General features: G+C 46.6%; 1 protein-coding gene across 1 annotated transcript; it reads right to left on the bottom strand.

The window, feature by feature from the left end:
* Positions 1-11,711: 11,711 nt before the first annotated feature.
* On the bottom strand, positions 11,712-18,924 carry LOC146036627 (glutamine amidotransferase-like class 1 domain-containing protein 3, mitochondrial). Its single transcript, XM_083160567.1, has 4 exons — positions 18,732-18,924; positions 13,851-14,022; positions 13,557-13,758; positions 11,712-12,011 (listed from the first exon to the last, which is right to left on the bottom strand). Exons 1-4 carry the CDS (start codon positions 18,840-18,842, stop codon positions 11,819-11,821), a joined length of 678 nt encoding a protein of 225 aa, XP_083016693.1. The 5' UTR covers positions 18,843-18,924; the 3' UTR covers positions 11,712-11,818.
* Positions 18,925-19,903: the final 979 nt, after the last annotated feature.

Raw genomic sequence — 19,903 nt, 5'->3', positions numbered from 1 at the left:
ATAAAAAATGACACTTTCATTGCTATATTTCATTCTATAGGACTACACACAGTATATAGATGCTTCAGTGTCACTATATGTATCAGTATGTGTAATAAAAAGGTAACAATGTTACATCCCTGGATCTAATTTCTATACAGTATATATATGCCATTTTATGACAGAATGTAAAATTTGGATAAAGTGCTAATAGCCAACATTATCCCTTCCACTGGGGTACATATATGACACATGTATGAGCAGCTGCCACTATGGGCTAACATAATAATATAATGTAATATACTGAAACTCCATGTAAGTGTCACAGATCAGTGCAACCCGTCATTCTATGGCGATAATTGTTCCAGGATTTATCATCTACTGTATGTTAGGAGATAATTAGTGAAGGTGACATTAGTATATCATCACATACCATAATAACTTCAGCATCACAGCAGGTGTACAGTAGCTGGGACAGGGGTGTAGCTGGTGACCCTCCCCAATATGTATTATGTACCCATGGTGTAATAGAAGGGAATAGTTGGCAGATATAACATGCAATAACTTCCCTCTAATTCATATGAAGTAACTGGGGAAATGTGATGTTATTTATAGTAACAGATACAATAATGTGCTGCTATGTATTACTACAGCACATTATCCGTTTATAAGTATGATATTAATAACACTTCCCTTATTTCTGCTATCATATATCTGCAGTTAGACACACAACTACACAGGTTCTTACCATGTCTTCGGTACTTATATGTTAGTTGGGCGCCCACTATAGTTTCTATGCTCAAACCCCCACTATCCATGTCAGCATGGAGTTGAAGAGATAGACTCATGCTAAAAACTAACTACTAGTTTGCTATATTCAAATGGCCATTGAATGTATAGATTTTGTATATAATGATTTTATACAGTAGTAGTAATAATAATATTAAGGTTGTTTACAGAACACTTTTCTCTTAATGGGTGTGGATCGTATTGTCGACCCGACTTAGGTCGACACTGTTGGGTCGACAGGCAACTAAGTTGACAGGGTTCTAGGTAGACATGGGTGAAGGTCGACAGGTGTCTAGGTTGTCATGGGACAAGGTCGATATGTGTTTAGGTCGACAAATGCGTGAGATCGACATGGGTTAGGTCGACAGGTCGCGAAGTCGACATCGTTTTTTTACTGAATGTCAACACAGTCGACATGGACACAGTTGGAAGTCAACCGCAGCCCCTCGCATCGCTCGTTTCGCTCGCAATGCTTCAGGTTATTCTCCCACCATGCTCTAGTGGATTGTAGGGCATGAAATACCACCTGTCGGCACATGTCAGCTCAAAAACAGTGAAAAAAACATGTCGACCTCGCAACCTGTCGACATAACCCATGTCGACCTAACGCATTTGTTGACCTAAAACCATATCGACCTTGTCCCATGTCGACCTAGACACCTGTCGACCTTCATCCATGTTGACCTAGAACCCTGTCGACCTTGTTGCCTGTCGACCCAATGGTGTCGACCTAATGACTGTCCACCTGAGTCGGGTCGACAATACGACCATATCCCCTCTTAATAGGACTCATGCAACTTTAATATTATAAATTATGCATGTATTATATACAGGTTGAGTATCCCTTATCCAAAATGCTCGAAACCAGGAGAATTTTGGGTAATTATGTATTATCTGGGCTCCCATGTTAAATGCACCCCATTTTTTCATACCCCTACTATCCAATTACGCATGGAGTTGATTTTATATAGTGTGGCGAGCGAAGCGAGCCACCGTGCCCGAAGCGTGGCGAGCGCACGCGGTGTCATAAGAAAAACGGGAGCCCAGATATTACATAAGTACCGAATTTTGTATAAGGGTTTATTCCGTATTTCAGAATATTTTTATATTTCAATGATGTATCTTGAGGTATCTTGAATTTATGCTGTACAAACACAGCAAACACATTAATTACACACAAATATATTTTCATTGTGCATAAAGCAAGGTTTCAAAACATGAAACATAGTTTGTGTCCTATCTCAGATACTGACTTTAAATGCCAAGCAATCATTTTCTTGCAGATATTTAGTGCCAGTTACATATCATGTGCTCAGTAGTGCCAATTACAGATGTCCATATTAGTGCCAGATACATATCATGTCCTCAGTAGTGTTGTTACAGTTGTCCCCAGTAGTGCCAGTTACATATCATGTCCCCAGAAGTGCCAGTTACAGATGTCCCCAGTAGTGTCAGAAACATATCATGTCCTCAGTAGTGTTGTTACAGTTGTCCCCAGTAGTGCCAGTTACATATAATGTCCCCAGTAATGCCAGTTACAGATGTCCCCATTTGTGCCAGATACATATCATGTCCTCAGTAGTGTTGTTACAGTTGTCCCCAGTAGTACCAGTTACATATCATGTCCCCAGTAGTGCCAGTTACAGATGTCCCCAGTAGTGCCAGTTACGTATCATGTCCCCATTAGTGCCAGTTACATATCATGGTCTCAGTAGTGTTGTTACAGTTGTCTCCAGTAGTGCCAGTTACATATCATGTCCCCAGTAGTGCCAGTTACATATCATGTCCCCAGTAGTGCCAGTTACAGATGTCCCCAGTAGTGCCAGTTACATATCATGGTCTCAGTAGTGTTGTTACAGTTGTCTCCAGTAGTGCCAGTTACATATCATGTCCCCAGTAGTGACAGTTACATATCATGTCCCCAGTAGTGCCAGTTACAGATGTCCCCATTAGTGCCAGTTACAAATCATGTCCTCAGTAGTGCTGTTACAGATGTCCCCAGTAGTGCCAGTTACATATCATGTCCCCATTAGTGCCAGTTACATATCATGTCCTCAGTAGTGCTGTTACAGATGTCCCCAGTAGTGCCAGTTACATATCATGTCCCCATTAGTGCCAGTTACATATCATGCCCTCAGTAGTGCTGTTACAGATGTCCCCAGTAGTGCCAGTTACATATCATGTCCCCATTAGTGCCAGTTACATATCATGCCCTCATTAGTGCTGTTACAGATGTCCCCAGTAGTGCCAGTTACATATCATGTCCCCATTAGTGCCAGTTACATATCATGTCCTCAGAAGTACTGTTACAGATGTCCCCATTAGTAACAGTTACATATGTCCTCAGTATCCACTACCCATATGCTAATGGTCCGCCCTGCCACCACCTGCCCCCGCTCTCCATTTTCAAGGATGGGTGTGTGCACCCAGCGAAGTTGGTCGCTATGGCCAACAAACATGCGGAGAAAAGCATCGGCCCCGTGCAAATGCACACGGCATGCGAACAGACCTGAATAAGGTCCAATGTCTCTTTTATATGCTGCATTTTTCTACATTTTCCTTTTTACAGATTTAGAGAACTTGTGTTTTTTGGGCAAGTTTACTGTGACTTGTAGTTCTACAACAGCTGGAGAGTCATTACTTATGGTTGCAAATGCAAAATAAGGAGATATGAATTAGGTTATCAGGTAATGTGTGTAATGCCTGCTATATAACTTGTTTCCTGTGGTACTTTGGAATTCCCAGGACTGGATGCTTGTCACACTTACAGTACGTCATATTATATGATGGTGACATACTGTAGTCAGATTGAAACCAGGAAATTGTATTGTCTTGAACCCAGATTTGTATGTCATATATTTAAAAGAACAAATACCCTCACAAGTCTCACTTGTATTTCCAGGAAAAATCATATTAAAAAAAAGTAAACTAACCTGTTCCCCATAATAGGTGTATGGGCTGGGATTCTCCCTGAGGCTTGTATTAGTCAGAGTTATCTCTGCATTATACCAGCAGCTGGATACCCTCTAATAACAGCACAATGGCTGATGCTAATCACATGAAAACTCTCTGTGATGCCAATAGCTTAGGAGGGAACTGCGCCAAGCCAATAGCGACTATGAGAAACTGGAAGAAAAGTCATCTTGTTATCAGCTTCACTAAAAAGTGTGTATGTGTATGTCATTTACTAAAGAAATAAATTACTGTATAGACCAGGGGTCTTCAACCTTTAAGACATCGTGGGCCACCTAAAAAAATCCAGTGAAGCCCGAGGGCCACTAAAATCGCCTACGGAATTTCGGACAGCCCCATAGAATCACAGCTCCCCTATAACGTCAGCACAGTCCTTCATAGATAGTTGGCACAGCCGCCCATACTCAGCACATAACCCCACACACACACACACACACACACACACACCCTAATAGTTATCAGCAGCCAATTTGGGTTCCAGTGCAAACAGTAAAATATGTGCCCCCCCCTATATAATTTGATATTGAATAAATTGCATGCGCCGTAGGCGCGCTCCCAAAACCGGGTGTGACCTAATTATAAGGGGCGTGGTCTAATTATAACGAGTGTGAACTAGCAGGAAAACAATTACCTGACACCTCTTTTGCAACCTGCATGACCAGACATTGGTTACCGCAGGAATGGTCGTTGTCCTCACACGCTTAAGTTGACTGAAGGCTGCACAATGACATATAAACATGAAGGCCCACACAGTGACCTAGTACGCCTCACAGATCAAACCCAAACAATGAAAGGCTACTTAAATCAATATACACTGTTACACTGTTTATTCGTAATGCCCATTACACATTGTGCATCACACCATAGTGTCCATTAGACATTATGCTACACACCGTAATACCAGTTGTACATTATGTCATACACCATAATGCCCATTACACATTATGCCGCACCGTGATGCCCATTACACATTAATCCACACAAAATTATGCCCATTGCACATTATGCCCCACACTGATGCCCATTATGCCCACAGACCATAATGCCAGCAGTACTCCTGCTTATACATATGATGCCCCAGCAGTGCCCCTCACCTAATGCCCCAGCAGTGCCCCTCACACAATGCCCCAGCAGTGCCCCTCACACACAATGCCCCAGCAGTGCCCCTCACACAATGCCCCAGCAGTGCCCCTCACACACAATGCCCCAGCAGTGCCCCTCACACAATGCCCCAGCAGTGCCCCTCACACACAATGCCCCAGCAGTGCCCCTCACACACAATGCCCCAGCAGTGCCCCTCACACACAATGCCCCAGCAGTGCCCCTCACACACAATGCCCCCAGTAATGCCCCACACACAATGCCCCCAGTAATGCCTGCAGCTTTGCCAGATCCCCTGCTCCCGCCAGATGTACCTCCTCCTCCTGCAGTTTCGCCGGGTCCCCTCCGCCAGCTGTGCCTCCTCCTCCTGCAGTTCCAGTGCCGGGTCCCCTGCTCCCGCCAGCTGCGTCTCCTCCTCCCGCAGCTTCGCCGGGTCCCAACTCCCCAGCTCGTGACCAGCCGCGCTGGATCCACTCCTCTGCCCTGCCTGCAGCCAATGGAAATCGGGTAGGAGGCACCCAAGGGGACTCCATTACAATGCCTCCCTCGGCAGCATTTTCTTTTACTTAAAAAAAAAAATCCTGTGCATGGCGGGCAGGGGGCCACTGAGATCAGCTCCGCGGGCCACTCGTGGCCCGCGGGCCATGGGTTGAAGACCCCTGGTATAGACAGATAATAAATAAAATGACCCAGCTCACCCTAACATAGTAACATAGTAATTAAGGCTGAAAAAAAAGACGTTAGTCCATCGAGTTCAACCTATCTGACTTATAACTACTGACTTGAGTAAGTCATATCTATAGGATTCCCTTAGTGGCCAAAAATGTATCCAGTTTTGTTTTAAATTAATTAACAGTAGTTGTTTTAACCACCGGCAACGAGTTCCAGAATTTTACTGCTCTAATGGTGAAGAATCCTCTTCTTAATTCAGTACGGTATTTATTTTCCTCGAGCCTCAGTACAAACAAGGATCTTGTTCAGGGCTGGGCAATTGCGGCCCTCCAGATGTTGATGAATTACACATCCCAGGATGCTTTGCATTAGTTTTGCTATGTGGCCATGCTGAAACTGATGCAAGGCATGCTGGGACTTGTAGTTCATCAACATCTGGAGGGCCGCAATTGCCCAGCCCTGATCTTGTTTGTAGACTATAGTTCGGCCTTTAATACTGTAGTTCCATCCACATTAGTGGGCAAACTTTCCAGTATCGGATTAAGCGGGCCCATGTGTGGTTGGCTTCTGGATTTTTTATCTAACAGGCCTCAGGTCGTTAGGGTGAAAAACCAGGTATCTGGTGAATTGATAGTTAACACAGGTGTCCCCCAGGGGTGTGTTTTGAGCCCCCTGTTGTATTCATTATTCACTTATGATTGTACTGCCAGCTCTGATTCTGTTCAACTTATTAAATTTGCGGACGATATTGCCATACTGGGTCTCATCTCTCATGATGATGAGTCAAAGTATAGGTTGGAAGTGTCCAAATTGGAGTCATGGAGCAGCGAGAATTGTTTGATCCTTAACGTGAGCAAGACAAAAGAAATGATCGTGGATTTTAGAAAATTGGGTGAGATTAGATGACAACTGGACACTTGCACGTCATCAAAGTGTTCGGTGGGTGTGTGGACAATTCTTTGTCACAAGCGGATGAGAAAGTTACACAACCCTGACCCAGTACTGAGAAGTCCTTTCCTTAAATTCCAGTACAGAAATAGGAACTAGCAGGTGTTTTGTATATTCTTTATATTTACCATATAAAAATAAAAATGCAGAAAACTCTTAATATATTGTAATATAACATTAAATACTTAATATACAGCAGGAAATCTCAGCATACCCTTATTAAAGCTGTTTAGATATAGCTATATATCATATACAGGTCAATATGAATAATAATAAAATATTTCAGTTCAAATACTCTTAGCTCACAAAAAGCAGCTGACCGTAAGGCCGGTTTCACACAGTCCGGCTCCGGCCAGGGAGCCGTGCCGCACACGTTAGTTGTGAATGGACACTATTGTGTCCATTCACACTGGACGGCCACACGGTTGCAGCCGGATCCGGCCACTGGAAGGGACGGCTGCCGGGCTGTGGCCATCCCCTACATGATGAAGTACTGTGTGCGGCACGGCTCTCTGGCCATGTGGGATTTCACCGTCCGGCAGGAGCCGGAGTGTGTGAAACCAGCCTAAGAGCCACGGAGTTCCTCACAGAAAGTTACATACCATCAACTTATAGCAGGAGCTAATGTAGTCCTAAGGTTGCAGTTTTGTATGCATACAACGCAAGATACATGCAGGGCCGGCGCCACCACTAGGCAGCTTTAGGCAATTGCCTAGGGCGCCGGCCACTAGAGGGCGGCACTACAGGCTGCCGATAAAATCACTTTTTTTCATGTGCTGCGTGCAGGAGGCTCATAGGAGAGGAGAAGGCAGAGACAGAGAGCGCTCCCCCCAGCAGCCTGTCATCCCCTGTGAGGAGGAAGTGTTTGTCCTGTCCTCAACAATGACAGCCTCTCCTCCGGGTGCAGGAACAGCTACACAGGCTTATTCCATCCAGTAGCAGAGCCTCACATACAGTAGCTGCTGCCCAGTGCTCTGCAGTAACACACTGCCCAGGCCTGCAGCCCGCCCCCTGCCAGTACACACCTCCAGCTCAGGAACACTCGGCCCAGGAAGACTCCACCAGCCACCATATTGCTGCCAGAAGTAAGAAACAGGTTACTAGGGTAGGGCTGGGCTTTGGCTGTGTGTGTGAGGGAGAGGGAGGGTGCTGGATTGGTGTATATGGGTGTGTGGGGGAGGTGCAGTGCAGGGGTATGGATGTGTGGGAGGATGCTGGGTGCAGGGCTGGGGTATGGATGTGTGAGAGAGGGTGCAGGGCTGGGGTATGGGTGTGTGATTGAGGGTGATGGGTGCAGGGCTGGGGTATGGATATGAGGGTGCAGGGCTGGGGTATGGGTGTGTGATTGAGGGTGCAGGGCTGGGGTATGGGTGTGTGATTGAGGGTGATGGGTGCAGGGCTGGGGTATGGATATGAGGGTGCAGGGCTGGGGTATGGGTGTGTGATTGAGGGTGATGGGTGCAGGGCTGGGGTATGGATATGAGGGTGCAGGGCTGGGGTATGGGTGTGTGATTGAGGGTGATGGGTGCAGGGCTGGGGTATGGATGTGTGAGAGAGGGTGCAGGGCTGGGGTATGGGTGTGTGATTGAGGGTGATGGGTGCAGGTATGGGTGTGTGAGAGAGGGTGCTGGGTTCAGGGCTGGGGTATGGATGTGTGAGAGAGGATGCTGGGTGCAGGGCTGGGGTATGGGTGTGTGAGTGAGGGTGCTGGGGTATGGGTGTGTGAGTGAGGGTGCTGGGTGCAGGGCTGGGGTATGGATGTGTGAGTGAAGGTGCTGGGTGCAGGGCTGGGTTATGGATGTGTGAGGGAGGGTGCTGGGTGCAAGTATTGGTGCGTGGGGGAGGGTGCTAGGTGTAGGTATAGGTGAGGGGGGTGCTAGGTGCAGGTATAGGGGAGGGAGGGTCCTGGGTGCAGGGCTGGGGTATGGGTGTGTGAGTGAGGGTGCTGGGCTGGGGTATGGGTGTGTGAGGGTGCTGGGGTATGGGTATGTGAGTGAGGGTGCTGGGGTATGGGTATGTGAGTGAGGGTGCATGGCTGGGGTATGGGTGTGTGAGTGAGGGTGCTGGGGTATGGGTGTGTGAGTGAGGGTGCTGGGGTATGGGTGTGTGAGTGAGGGTGCTGGGTGCAGGGCTGGGGTATGGGTGTGTGAGGGTGCAGGACAGGTATAGGGGAGGGAGGGTGCAGGGATGGGTTATGGATGTGTGAGGGAGGGTGCTGGGTGCAGGTATTGGTGTGTGGGTGGGGGGGGGGTGCTAGGTGCAGGTATAGGTGAGGGAGGATGCTGGGTGCAGGTATTGGTGTGTGAGGGGGGTGCTAGGTGCAGGTATAGGGGAGGGAGGGTCCTGGGTGCAGGGCTGGGGTATGGGTGTGTGATGGAGGGTGCAGGGCTGGGGTATGGGTGTGTGATGGAGGGTGCAGGGCTGGGGAATGGGTGTGTGCAGTGGCGTAACTATAAATTTTGCTCCCCCTGCCAAAAATTTTATTGCGGTGCAGGGCTGGGGTATGGGTGTGTGAGTGAGGGTGCTGGGGTATGGGTGTGTGAGTGAGGGTGCAGGGCTGGGGTATGGGTGTGTGAGTGAGGGTGCTGGGTGCAGGACAGGTATAGGGGAGGGAGGGTGCTGGGTTATGATGTGTGAAGGAGGGTGCTAGGTACAGGTATTGGCGTGTGGGGGGGCGGGTGCTAGGTGCAGGTATAGGTGAGGGAGGATGCTGGGTGCAGGTATTGGTGTGTGAGGGGGGTGCTACAGTAGGTGCAGGTATAGGGGAGGGTGGGTCCTGGGTGCAGGGCTGGGGTATGGGTGTGTGATGGAGGGTGCTGGGTGCAGCGCTGGGGTATGGGTGTGTGAGGGAGGGTGATGGGTGCAGGTATTGGTGTGTGAGAGAGGGTACAGGGCTGAGGTACGGGTGTGTGATGGAGGGTGCTGGGTGGAGGGCTGGGGTATGGGTGTGTGATGGAGGGTGATGGGTGCAGGGCTGGGTTATGATGTGTGAAGGAGGGTGCTAGGTACAGGTATTGGCGTGTGGGGGGGCGGGTGCTAGGTGCAGGTATAGGTGAGGGAGGATGCTGGGTGCAGGTATTGGTGTGTGAGGGGGGTGCTACAGTAGGTGCAGGTATAGGGGAGGGTGGGTCCTGGGTGCAGGGCTGGGGTATGGGTGTGTGATGGAGGGTGCTGGGTGCAGCGCTGGGGTATGGGTGTGTGAGGGAGGGTGATGGGTGCAGGTATTGGTGTGTGAGAGAGGGTACAGGGCTGAGGTACGGGTGTGTGAGGGAGGGTGCTGGGTGCAGGGCTGAGGTACGGGTGTGTGATGGAGGGTGCTGGATGGAGGGCTGGGGTATGGGTGTGTGATGGAGGGTGATGGGTGCAGGTATTGGTGTGTGAGAGAGGGTGCTGGGTGCAGGGCTGTGGTACGGGTGTGTGAGGGAGGGTGCTGGGTGCAGGGCTGGGGTATGGGTGTGTGATGGAGGGTGATGGGTGCAGGTGTGTGTAATTCATTCTGACATGACTGCGATATATGTAAGAAAGAGGAAGGTAGCTGGGGCAGAAGCACATATGTGTGAGAGGGAGATGGGGGGTATTTATGTATTAGTCTGAAGTGGCTGGGGCTTTTGTTTTGATAAAAACTTATGTGACACCTACATGATCCTTCTCGACTTCCTGTTCCACACAGGCCGGCCTCCCCCACGTGACATGCAACCAAGGCAGACTGCAGAAAAGCAGTGACTGACAGCCCGGCTCCTGTGCACTGTAGAGCACTGTGTTCTGGTCCTACACCTCTGCAAGAAGAGGTATTGTAACAACTAGAATGCTGACACTGCCTGTAATCACATTAGATGGATGTGCTAGAACTTATATATGCTGCAGAAATAGAGCTGTGGAAACAATAACTTCTAGCACATCCATCTAACGTGGTGTATACTGTGTGTGTGTGTGTGTATGTATGTATATGTGTGTGTATATATATATATATATATATATATATATATATATATATATATATATATATATATATATATATATATTTTCGACACAGGAATAGGCGGCACTCAGAGGATTTCCAAAAAGAGTTGACTTTATATTAAAGTATGACACCAACGTTTCGGGGCATGCGCCCCTTTGTCAAGGTGATAAACAGTGAATTATCACTGTTTATCACCTTGACAAAGGGGCGCATGCCCCGAAACGTTGGTGTCATACTTTAATATAAAGTCAACTCTTTTTGGAAATCCTCTGAGTGCCGCCTATTCCTGTGTCGACTACAACTACATCCTTTGGAAGGCACCGGGGTAAATCCCTGGAGGGGAGAGTGCCGGACCGCACAGCCCTACATACACACATATATATATATATATATATATATATACTTGCGAGTAACAGGCACTCTCCTCTCCTTTCACAGCTGCCGGGGTGCCCTGTCCGCTTCAATAGCATACAGCATGTCCACATAGGACCGGCACTCGGCAGACTTCCCTTCAATAAAGCAGCTACACACTTGCTTCTTGCTATATATATATATATTTCACATACTGTACATACATGTGTGTGTGCCAGGTTCTTTATATGAGTCTCAGTCCTGCTGGTCCATCGATATATCGGCCAGTATATATTCATATGTACTGGCCGATATATTGGACCATCAGTCAGTGTGTACCATCAATATGTCTGTCAATGGTGTAGTTGGCAGACCTATTGCGTTGCCTGTACAACATCATGGATAGCCGATATATCGGTGCACCATGCTGTATACACAAGTGATCCACCAACCACTCATACACGTGCACTAGAGCTGCCGGTTATTGACAGCTCAGCGGGCTGGCAGAATTGTCTTTCACTTTGCCACATTCACAATTTTGACTAAGGGTGGTTAGGGCAGGTGGCGGGGGGGGGGGGGGGGGGGGGGGGGCGCAGAAGGCAGAATTTTGCCTAGGGTGTCATGAAACCTTGCACCGGCCCTGGATACATGATGTGGAAACACAAGTGTGCAGATGCATCTCTAACCACCTTTTAGTGCAGGGCTGGGCAACACCGGCCCTCCAGATGTTCGTGAACTACACATCCCAGGATGCTTTGCATTAGTTTTGCTATGTGGCCATGCTGAAACTGATGCAAGGCATGCTGGGATGTGTAGTTCATCAACATCTGGAGGGCCGGTGTTGCCCAGCCCTGTTTTAGTGCCTAGTTATGGTGTGTACACAGAATAACTGATACTCTTAAAGTAAATGCAGAAGGAATGACACCAGAGCCACCCATTGAATATCAAAATGACACTTTAATTGTTAATAAATAGACAATTATTCAATGTGATGAAGTTTTAACTACATAATAAAATCCAGCTGTATTCTTTTTCCTTGTTCATTTAAGCTAGCTTGAGTACATCTTTAACCATTTCACGGATGCCGTCGAAGATCTCATGTATTGGGCTATTACACATGAAAGCGCTGGTAGTCACCAGTTTATTTTTCGTGTCCACATGAACTTCATGGACTTGTTTGTTGACATGTTTACAGCCAAGCTGTTTAATGGCTCCAGCGGTTCCTGCATGGGGCCACCTGCGGAAGAGAAGGGACATGCGGTTACAATAGTGATAAAATGACCGTGTAAAGTACAATAGAAAGGACTTCCACATTACCAGCATTTATTTCTTACATAGTCTGTGATGCTAGAACGGACTACATCAATCTGAAGTGGGCATCTGGCTGTGGTGGAACTACAGGACGTATAGGGAGTTACTGTAACACATCCCACAGAGCAGTGGTCAGGGAACTCTGACCTCATTACCCCACGCAGTGCATGTTTTGCAGGTCTCCTCACAGAATCACAAGTGAAATAATTAACTCCACCTGCAGACCTTATAAAATGTGTCTGAGTAATTAGTACACCTGCTGGGTTACCAGCAAAACATGCACTGTGTGGGGCAATGAGGACAGAGTTCCGTGACCACTGCCATAGAGCCATATTGTGATCACCTCTGATATATATTACAAGTTCTAATTCAGATATAGGTCAGAAGGAGAACAGCTGGAGATACAGGTTCTGGTGTTGGATGAACTCAGGCCTTCTTCCTTCATTCCCCTCCCAATTTAGTGAATGAGCTAAAGATACATGTGGACAGAGTTGGACTGGCACTAAATGCTGACTCTGGCATTTAAAGCCTACCAGCCCCATGCTGTGGGTTTCACACACAGCTAGACTACAAGCTGATGGGGCATAGCTGTTTCAGAAGGGACACACTGACATTTAGTAGGCAAAGTTGTCACAAGGGAGAGGAGTTCCTGGGTGTTATCCTTCCAAGGGGTGACACCCAAATGCTCCTCCTCAGTGACAGGAGCGTGTTGCTGCAGTGTGACATTATCCTACAGCAACTGGCTCCTGTCATGGAGAAGGAGTTGGCATTGCAAGCAGTGATCTCTGGGGATGCTGGGCACACCCCAGGAGTGAGGCAATTGAAGGGTTCTTATAAAATATGGCCCTGCAGTGACAACAGTGTTTTTGGTACTGGCCGCACCAGGGGTCACCTACTCCAGTGTCCCCAATGGTAGTAATAAACGGATGGGTACTGAGTTGTAGAGATATACTGTATGATAACTGTGGGTGGTAATAGAAGTAGGGACATGACAGTGCACACCTCAATCAATTCTTACACATACCATGTAGAAGCAAAGTCTGAGGGGCTGATGACTGACCTACTACATATTAACACCTGCCCTCCTCCATGTATTTGTAGTGCAGAGCCTGCACAGGCCTAGTGTGTGCCTAGATGGCTGCTGGCACAGCTCAGGCAGCAGTGCACTAATAGGTCACAACGTGTGACTGTGGATATAGTGTGGAGAGGTCAGAGGCATTTACCCACCTCCTAGATCAGCAATGCCAACCAGGCAAAACCATCTGCCCATAGCACCAGCTGATCAGTCCGGCCTTTCATATAGATAATCAATAGGTTTCCAAATCTGTAATCGCACACGGATCAATAGCATTCACTCGGTGTATCAGGTATAGGGTCTGCAAATCTTCATATATACAGTATGGGAAATTTTTGCATAGCTTTAAAAAGGAAAGTACGGCCACAATTATTCACACATATTGCTGAGACATACTTGTCACACTCTGTATCGCAGCCAACAGTCACTTCACACCCAGGGAGCAGCTTTGCAGCCAGCACAGGGGAGATACAGCACAGGCCAATGGGTTTCTTAGCAGCATGAAATCCCTTAATAGCTTCTTCAACAGCTGTTAGAACGGAGCAGTCCTTCCCTTTCACTGCCCAGGTAGAGAGATTTTTAGCAACTCCAAAACCTCCTGGTAAAGAAGAGAGAAAACAGAATGAAAATCTCCATCACATTTATGTTACTTTTGTTTGTGCAGATCTATCACCCTCTGTATGACTGTACCTGGTATGATGAGTGCATCATAGTCACCGACTTTCAGATCTGCTAGGTCTTTAATATCTCCTCTTGCAATCCGCGCACTCTCTGTGAGCACATTCCGCTTTTCCTCAGTGGGCTGTCCTTTCACATGGTCCACAACGTGCATCTGGTCTATATTGGGTGCGAAAAGCACATACTGCAGGAGGAACAGGGAGAGAGCGCTTTATTACACTAGGAATATGCAGGGGCGGATCCAGGATAAAATGACAGGGGGGGCACCATGATAAAAGAGGATTTTGGTGGGGGAGGGGCGGTGTTAGTGGTGCCAGTGTACATGCTAAGAGAGCGGCAGAGAGGGTGGGAATGGGATTAAAAATAGGCCCTGGAATTTAAAGTACGCAGGCCCACCATGGCGACAAGTGAAGGATGTAGCCGTGTACGCGCCGAAGGCGCGCTCCGGAAAACTTAATCTAGTGAAAAGGGGGTGTGGTTACTCAACAGGGGGCGTGTCCTTGATTGTAGTGTACAACACCATATCTACACATTATGCAACAAAATACTAGACCCCATTATATTTGCCCCTTACACATGATGCCAAATGGAATGAGCCAAAATTCACAAAATGCCACACGGATTGAGCCAAAATGCCACACTGATTGAGCCAAAATGCACATAATGCCACACGGATTGAGTCAAATTCACATAATGCCACACGGATTGAGCCAAATTCACATAATGCCACACGGATTGAGCCAAATTCACATAATGCCACACGGATTGAGCCAAAATGCACATAATGCCATACGGATTGAGCCAAAATGCACATAATGCCATACGGATTGAGCCAAAATGCACATAATGCCATACGGATTGAGCCAAAATGCACATAATGCCATACGGATTGAGCCAAAATGCACATAATGCCATACGGATTGAGCCAAAATGCACATAATGCCATACGGATTGAGCCAAAATGCACATAATGCCATACGGATTGAGCCAAAATGCACATAATGCCACACGGATTGAGCCAAAATGCACATAATGCCACACGGATTGAGCCAAAATTCACATAATGCCACACGGATTGAGCCAAAATTCACATAATGCCACACGGATTGAGCCAAAATTCACATAATGCCACACGGATTGAGCCAAAATTCGCATAATGCCACACGGATTGAGCCAGAATTCGCATAATGCCACACCGATAAAGCCAAAATTCACAATACGCTTCATAAACAGGGACATTGTCCACCAAAGGCACGCATTAAACATTTACACCATAATGTCCATTACACGTTAAGTTACACACCATTATGTCCAGTATGTATTACGCCAAACACCATAATGCCTATTTATAATTATGCTACAGAAGTGCTGATTAGCTACATGCTCATTGCCATGTGGGATTACATGCTCATTGCCAAAGGGGAATACATGCTCGTGGTAAATGGGGGACAGTCGCCGCTAGGCAGAAGTGATAGCCACTGACAGTGGCAAAGCCTGGCTGTATTCAGAGCACTGCAGGTCCCGGCTATTTGAAATAATACCCCTTTCACACCAGAAAATGCATTCCCGGGTTGGCCCCTTTTACACCAGCCTAGTCACTGCATTTTCTGGTGTGAGAGGGAGAGAAAACCACCCCTCCCCCCTTTAACCAGTTATCTAATTTAACCGGCTATATCTTCGGAGCCAACTGACCCATTTACATGAGACAAGTATCATATTGAAGAACTTTTGAGTGAGCTTTGAATGATTTAGGTCCAGTGAAACTGAAACGTTTGGTTCCGAGTAACCCGCCCTCAAAGAACATGAACAGCCATGAAATTACATTTCAAATATAAAAAAATTGGTTTACATGCAATAACTCTGAAACCCATTGAACAATATGGAATTGAATGAGATCAACCACAAGCTTCTGTGATGCCAGGGGGGGGGGGAACTGGCAGCCGTCGGAACCGGGTGGGGGTCGGAATTGACGGGTCCCATATTATTCTACGGGGAAAAAAACGTTACAACTTTGCCAGACGATAGCTCCGGTTCCCGGGGGGCTAGAGACACAGGGCTGGGCTCGTTGGAAAGCCCTGGTCCTCAGCTACAAAATAAATGACAGGGGGGCACGTGCCCAGGTGACCCCCCCCCTGAATCCGCCACTGGGAATATGGATACTACATGCAAAGTAACATCAGAGGCAAGCAAACAGCACCATGGGAGCTTATGTGATTAATGTATACAGGGCAGTGCTGTATTACGCTGAGAGAAGCATTAAAAAGCCTATTAGGATACTCCTGAGGAGGGAAAAAAATAAATTTGGTAATTGTGTATTTTCACGGCACCCGATATATCGATGCGATCCGAAGAAATTTTGACCTTTTCATAATGATTTTATATAGTGTGGCGAGCGCAGTAATCCGCGTCCCCTCGTAAGGCTCGCCACACTATATAAAATCAACTCCATGCGTAGTGGATAGTGGGGTTATGAACAGGTCAAAAATTGCATCGATATATCGGCTGATATATTGGGCGCCGTGAAACTACACAAGTACCAAAATTTTGCCCACACATAACAACATCTGCTATACACACTGTAAAGTCCTTGTTCCCCGCCACCTAGATGTGAGGAAGAATTGGGCAGCAGACCCCCTTCCCACCTACAGATGTAGCCACGCTTATCATTGCAGTGTCAATCACCATGTGCGACTTACATGGCAATTGGCGCAGTCCCATAACCGCACATGTGCATGCGATTCGCTCCTGGGGCTCATAGAATGGACTGAGTGACAACATAGTAGCATGGCGATTCCACTCCACAGGTGCGATTTTGACTACATCTGTATCATTTAAAATGCATCATTCACTTGAAGGAAAACATGGGACAGTATCAAGTGGTTAATAAGTTTCAGGGAAAGTTACAAAGTTTTTTTTACAAGCCTACATTATTAGTCATGTAAGCAATGTAAGGGTGTCAGCTATCTGGCTTGTTTACAGACAGTTTCTTATAAATGGATGTTATCACTATAACAATAAAGGCCCCCACACACACAGCACAATTTTCAGGCATTTTCTGAGCGATTTTACTAAATTGCTCAGAAAATGCATGTAAATCGCTGTGTATATAGCCCACACAGCGATTTACATGCGCGCCCCCGCCGTTCTGAATCTGAACAAGATTCAGAATGGCCCGGTCAGTCAATTCATAACAGTCGCTCAGAAGCGCCTGCTCATCTCCCGCATGTGTGGCGCGGGGATGAGCAGGGCCATCTGAGCGACTGTTATGCCGGAGCACGCCGCCCAGATGAAGACCCACTGCCGCCGACCTGGAAGCCCCGCTGAAGAGACGCTTCCTGGACCTGCCGGGTGCCGCGCCCGCCCTCTGCAGTCAGATGGAAGCTGCAGTGAGAGGACGCGACGCTGGAAGACACCGCAGTTGGTAAAAAACTTTTTATGGGGGACACTACCACCAACATACTAACTATATATATATATATATATATATATATATATATATATATATATATATACACACACACACATGACAGTCGTGACAGATTTGAAATCTCCTGTGCTGAATCTCCCAATTTGAATCTCTGTCACAAATCTCTCTGTATGTGGCTCATTGTCTGAAATGAGCCACACGAGTGAAATCTCTTGTGCTGAATCTCCTGTTATGTATCTCTGGCACACATCTCTGCGTATGTAGGGCCCTTAAGATTCCACATTGCACAATGCCATCTCCTGTATACCTCCAGGGCTTCCCACCAGTGTACAGCATTTATGTAGAACAAGTGTTAGCACAGGCCAGGAGTTTTGCAAGAAGTCTTGATGTATGGGCTGTATAAAGACAGCCAATCACAAAAAGGTAACAAGTCCTCTTACAAAGTATGGTTGTCAGGACTATCCACAAATAGTCGAGGTAATACAATGTCACCCAAAAATTTAAAGTTTCTCAGTTTTAAATAGAACACTTTATAATTGCAGCAGCATAAGCAGAGATCTGAAGGAGAGGTAGAAATAATATTGCAGGTTACATTACTAATGACTACTGTCCAGTAATAACAATATACAGTACTGATGCGTACGCAGATGTGCCAGGGTATATTTAGGGAAAGATGTTTGCCAGAAGAATGGTCAGTAGTAAGCTCTGATGCCATTTATATACAGTCTTATTACACTTTATATTAATCTGCTTTTTATACAACTGGTACATTATAAAGTGTCATCTCATATAGTGCTGTGTACACAGCAGATCTAAAAGGCCCTACACACAAACGATTTTTTTGGCTAATTTTCGACCGATATATCGGGCGATTTTTGACGATAATCGACAATAATCGGCCGATATATCGAACGATCGGACAAAAAAAATCGTTCTAGTGTGTGGGGTCCTTTTAGAATGAGCAGCATTACAGCACCTTGCACAATAGTTACTAGTTGCATAGTGAAGAGCCACAAGTTCATGCACAGTAAAGGTGCCCACACACTAGAACGATTTTTTGGCCGATTGTCCGATTTTCGATAAATCGGCCGATATATCGTACGATATTTACCGATAATCGGACGAAAATCGGACGATGCTCGCTCCCGTGGATCTTTTGCTAAATCTTCTGATCTTACGTGCTGCACAAAAGATCAGAAGATTTAACAAAAGATCCATAGGAGCGCACACGGGATCTTAAGAAAAATCTTTGGTAAAGATGTGCGCCTGCCTGAAATCTTTTGTCCAGATCGGACAAAAGATTTGAAGGCTAATTTATGCGCACATCTTATGATCGCAGATCTTTCTAGTGTGTGGGCACCTTAAATGCACTGCACGGTCTGACAGCTTTTAAAAGACCCCGCAAAAAAGTATGATCCCTACGCTCTTGGCTCATACACATTTTGCCCCGTATCGTCTTTTCTCACCTGAGAGCCGGCCCTGCTTAGATGCACAAGCACAGCAGAGGACTCGTGGATCTCGCTGCCATCATACACCCCGCAGCCTGAGAGGATCACTGCCACCTTCTTCTGGGACATGACTGATGCAGGACACGAGCAGGGTAAGCCTGGAATACCCGGAAGTAATAGCAGTTGCTGGAAAGTCGCTTCAGAGAGAGCTGTGTTCTGTGTTCTGCTGTGTGGCACCTGCCCTTATATAAATACACAGAGGGGGCGTGTCTGGGGAGGAGCCTGCACACAGGGAAATGCTGTCTACAATGACTCCACTGTAGTGTAATTATTACAACTATCGCAGCCCTCGGGGTTTTCCCACACTGTCTGTCACTCACCTAATGATGGGCGCAGCCTAGACCAAATTATAACTGATGGTTTATTTATTTTTTAACAATACGTTTTTATTGTGAATTTTTCATAGAAATAATATGGGGGTACAGAACTTTTGCATACCTCCCAACATGAGCCTTTCCAGGAGGGACACATTGATCTGTTTCTGCGATTTCTTCTTAATTTATGATTACCATCACCTGTGGTGAAATGCCTTTCTTGTCCATTAACCTGTTTAAAACAGGTTATGGCAATCATTAATTAAGAGGAAAGTCCATGAACAGAGCATTGTGTCCCTCCTAAAGAGGGTCATGTTGGGAGGTATGCAGAAGGGAAAGAAGGGAGGGGTAGATGAGAGTAAACAAATGATAAAATAATATTTGTACCAATATTTCAGTCTGCATCCATACAAAGTAAGAAATCAAAAGTAAAGTCCTGTAAATAAATAAATGAATAATGTCCAGGACGGACAAAAGATTGCAATGCTTTACCAAAGATTCCATGTGTGTTCCTATGGATCTTTTATTAAATCTTCAGATCTTTAATGCAGCATATAAGATCAGAAGATTTAGCAAAAGGGTACTTGTGTAGTTTCACGGCGCCCGATATATCTGATGGGATATTGGCTGGTATATCGATGTGATCCAAAGCGATTTTTGACCTGTTCACTATCCACTACGCATGGAGTTGATTTTATATAGTGTGGCGAGTGCAGTAAGCCGTGTCCCCTCACCACACTTTGGGCTCGGTGGCTCGCTGCGCTCACCACACTATATAAAATCAACTCCATGGGTAGTGGATAGTGGGGTTATGAA

Source organism: Crinia signifera, chromosome 9, assembly GCF_055691185.1.
Source record: "Crinia signifera chromosome 9, ASM5569118v1, whole genome shotgun sequence".
In the NCBI taxonomy this organism is placed as follows: Eukaryota; Metazoa; Chordata; class Amphibia; order Anura; family Myobatrachidae; genus Crinia; species Crinia signifera.
The sequence above is the reverse complement of the archived record's forward strand: the minus strand, read 5'-3'. Positions and strand labels throughout refer to the sequence as shown.